This window comes from Pinus tabuliformis, chromosome Q (genome assembly GCF_031772625.1).
Source record: "Pinus tabuliformis cultivar Carrire ecotype Pingquan chromosome Q, CPIR1, whole genome shotgun sequence".
Taxonomy (NCBI): domain Eukaryota; kingdom Viridiplantae; phylum Streptophyta; class Pinopsida; order Pinales; family Pinaceae; genus Pinus; species Pinus tabuliformis.
Window position 1 is genome coordinate 842167943 of NC_142296.1, and position 3366 is coordinate 842171308.

Sequence of the window (3366 nt, forward strand, 5' to 3'; positions counted from 1 at the left end):
AAAGACAGAGAATCCTTGTTACTGAAGAGGGTATTACTGGAAGGAGCTAAGGAAGCCAAAGAACTAGTTCAAAGAAAGACTTTATTTAGAACTATATGTAAGTCAAGAGGTAAGTGTTGCAAATTGGTAATTGATAGCGGTAGTACTGACAATCTTGTTTCTATAGAGATGGTGGACAAGTTGAAGTTGGAGAGAACAGTACACCCCACTCCTTATAAAGTATCGTGGCTTCAAAAGGGCCATCAAATTTTTGTAATTGAACAATGTCAAGTTGAAATTTAGATTGGTACTTATAATGATGTCATTTTATGTTATGTAATGCCGATAGATGTATGCCACATATTGCTAGGGAGGCCTTGGAAATTTGACCGAAATGCCATACAGGATGGCAGAAGAAATACTTATACTTTGGAGAAAGATGGGAATAAGCATACACTACTGTCGTTGAAAGTTGAAGCTAATAAAGAAGCACCTGGAAACAGCGTTACATTGCTGAATGAGAAGATCCTGTTGCAGGAAGATGAGAAGGGTAAGGAGATGCATCTTGCTAGTGTGGGAAAACCCAAGGTAATTTTAACTTCGAAAAATTTAGAATATTTACCTAAAGAAATTTAGAATTTCTTGAATGACTGAGCTGATATTGTTGTGGATGAGTTGTTACCCATCAGGAGTATTAGTGAACATAATGATCTAATATCGGGAGTCAGTTTGTCGAATAAAGTAGCCTACAGGGTAATGCAAGAAAATGTCGAAGCTGGAACACAAGTGAAAGAGTTGATGGATAAATGGCTAATCAGTGGAAGCCTTAATCCATGTGTTGTGCCAATAGTACTCAGTCCGAAGAAGGAAGTTGAATGGCAGATGAATCCAAATTCTCGAGCCTTATATAAAATCACCATCAGGGTGAAGAATGAAGATTTGAAGGAATATGCAGTCTCTAAAGAAGAGTTGAAATTGGATCCGAAGAAAATCCAAGTAGATGTGAATTGGCTAACTCCTAGAAGCATATTTGAGGGAGATGTCAAAAGTAGATGGCAGGAATGCAGTAGCAAAGACAAACAGTGAGCAGACATGAGGAGATGGAAAAAGGAATTCCAAACAGGTGATTTAGTCATGTATTGTAGAATGGTACCTATACTAAAAGCTAGAAGAAGAACCACAACGAGATGCCATAATAGACGAAAGCCCAAAACAGGAAAAAGGAAAACGAAAGTGCTAAAGAGAACCAGGAGTTAGACTCATTATCAGTATTTGACCAAGTGGAAAGAGGAACCAGTAGAGGACGTCAACAGAGCTACAGAGAATGGGGATCAGCTCCAAACAACTACAAGATCAATTTTCTTCCCCGGGAGTCTGATGCAGGAGCATCAAGCACTTAGCCAGCAATGTGACATCTTGGTCACATGTTGTGGCTAGTTAAAAATATATTAGACTTAGAAATAGTTTAAATAATATATTTTATTAAATTTTCTATTTATTTTAGGAGAATTGTTAGTTGTTTTATATTTAATTAAATATGGCATAATAATAGAGTTGGTTTCTTTCCCTGCGTGGAATAGAACCAAAATAGGGATAAATGCTAAATAATAGGGTGGTATTAGTTTGTTGAGAAACTCTAGAAGAAATCTATTCTAAGAAGAATAGTTTCTCATATTTGTATAAATTAGAGAAAGGATGAAGGTGTGAAGAGGGTTTTTAGTGTGTGATTTGTAGAGCGAAAGCTCAGATGGAATAAAGGATGGTGTTTTGTGCTAAACAGTGGCCTTTTATAACATAAAGGAGGCCAAAAGCTGATTTCTATTTGTTTTTATAAATGTGACTGTGATATATATAGTCGAATAAAAATATCGTTGATTTAAACATTGTTTATCAAAGAAATTGGTCGATGTGGTTTTCAAGTTGTGTTTCTATTGTAGATTTCGTGTTTTATTTCACTTTCAATGCTGTTGAATTTGGTGAGTTAGAAAGACGTTAATACAGGAATCTGAAATTGAGTTAAGTTCAGTTTTGAATTGAAACGGCGAGAAAGTCTGTATTGCGTTGACATGTAAAGCGGTAGCAATCAAGGGAAGATATATCGTGTTAGTTGTAACGGTTCGACGTAATTGATATCGGAGCGGAAGTAAGGACATGTTCCATCCTATCACAATGAAACCGGAAGTAAGATTAAATTTAGTTTTAAATGAATGCATTTCCAAAATTATCACATCGGTGATGTAACTTCTACGAGGGATGAATGACATGTCACTCCAGTGAATCTGCGATCCCAAATAGTGCGTGCATTGGTGTTATGGACAGGAAAAAACATTGGTGAGTCGTGATAACTGGATATCGCATCCAAGACCAGTAAAAAGGAAAAATGCAGATCTCTTATGATATACAGAAATTTATGTATGCTGCAAAAGCTTTTTTTAAACAGTGGTTTGTATCTATTATATGTTTTTAAGAGAATTGTATGGGCTGCGCCTTGTATGAATGAAGCAATGGAATTCAGTTCATGTCTTTTAGTTTGAAACAAGATTTCTATTTCGGCATTCCGGCATTTTAGAAGTCAACAAGATTTATTTTTTTGGTTGTATACTGACAGCCATTACGTGTAATATTAGAAGAGTGCGCTCAGAGTTTCAGGTACATCATTCTTATTAATAAGTAGGCATATAGATGACTCCACTTATAAACAAAAACATTCATTCATATGATAATTACTTTGTTCAAGTAGTTGAACAAAGTAATAATTAAAACATTATTACACTATTCTTTATATACCATTGACATAAATATGAATGAAAAAGTAACAATCCTCAAACATTCAATAGTGATAAGTTAAAGAACTGTTATGAAATCACATACATATAACAAATGATACAAAATGTATAAATGATGATTTATATAAAAGAATGAAGCAAAGACATAGATAATAGTACCATATGTAATTTGAATCCCCTCTGATAGCAATCGCATTCAAATCTTGTCTTTCGACTTAGAAATATTCTCACAAAAAGCAATAGTTCATATCTCATCAAAGTATTCTTCATTAAAATTCGGAAATCAGGCCTCGTCTTCACAAAAAATATATATTGGAAGCACAATATTGCAACTCCCGATCCAAGATTTAATACAAAAATTGAGGACCCTTTCCAAAACAATGAAAGGATCTATAAATACTTTCTAAACTAACTAACTATGAAATAAAAATGCGGTGAGCTGGTATAACCAAATCATGAAAATATCCTCAAAATAGACATTCTTGCAGTCGGTAAGAATGATTCACTGTTTTGGCTGATTATCCTTTGACCTGTGCTGGCGTATGGTGAACATTGGTTGCAGTTCTAGAGGGTGACTCATACGTGAATGTAGTTGGGCAGA

At 34.8% G+C, this 3366-nt stretch overlaps 1 protein-coding gene across 1 annotated transcript; it reads left to right on the plus strand.

Moving 5' to 3' along the window:
- Positions 1-318: 318 nt before the first annotated feature.
- Positions 319-1065, plus strand: LOC149222216 (uncharacterized). Its single transcript, XM_089387540.1, has 2 exons — positions 319-567; positions 655-1065. The coding sequence occupies exons 1-2, from the start codon at positions 319-321 to the stop codon at positions 1063-1065; spliced, it is 660 nt and encodes a 219-aa protein (XP_089243666.1).
- The last annotated feature ends 2301 nt before the right edge of the window (positions 1066-3366 follow it).

Bases quoted from the DNA above. Each gene is read 5' to 3' on its own strand.
- LOC149222216 (XM_089387540.1), top strand. From the start codon at position 319: ATGCCGATAGATGTATGCCACATATTGCTAGGGAGGCCTTGGAAATTT. The intron at 568-654 runs GTAATTTTAACT...GTTGTGGATGAG, and splicing joins CTAGTGTGGGAAAACCCAAG to TTGTTACCCATCAGGAGTAT.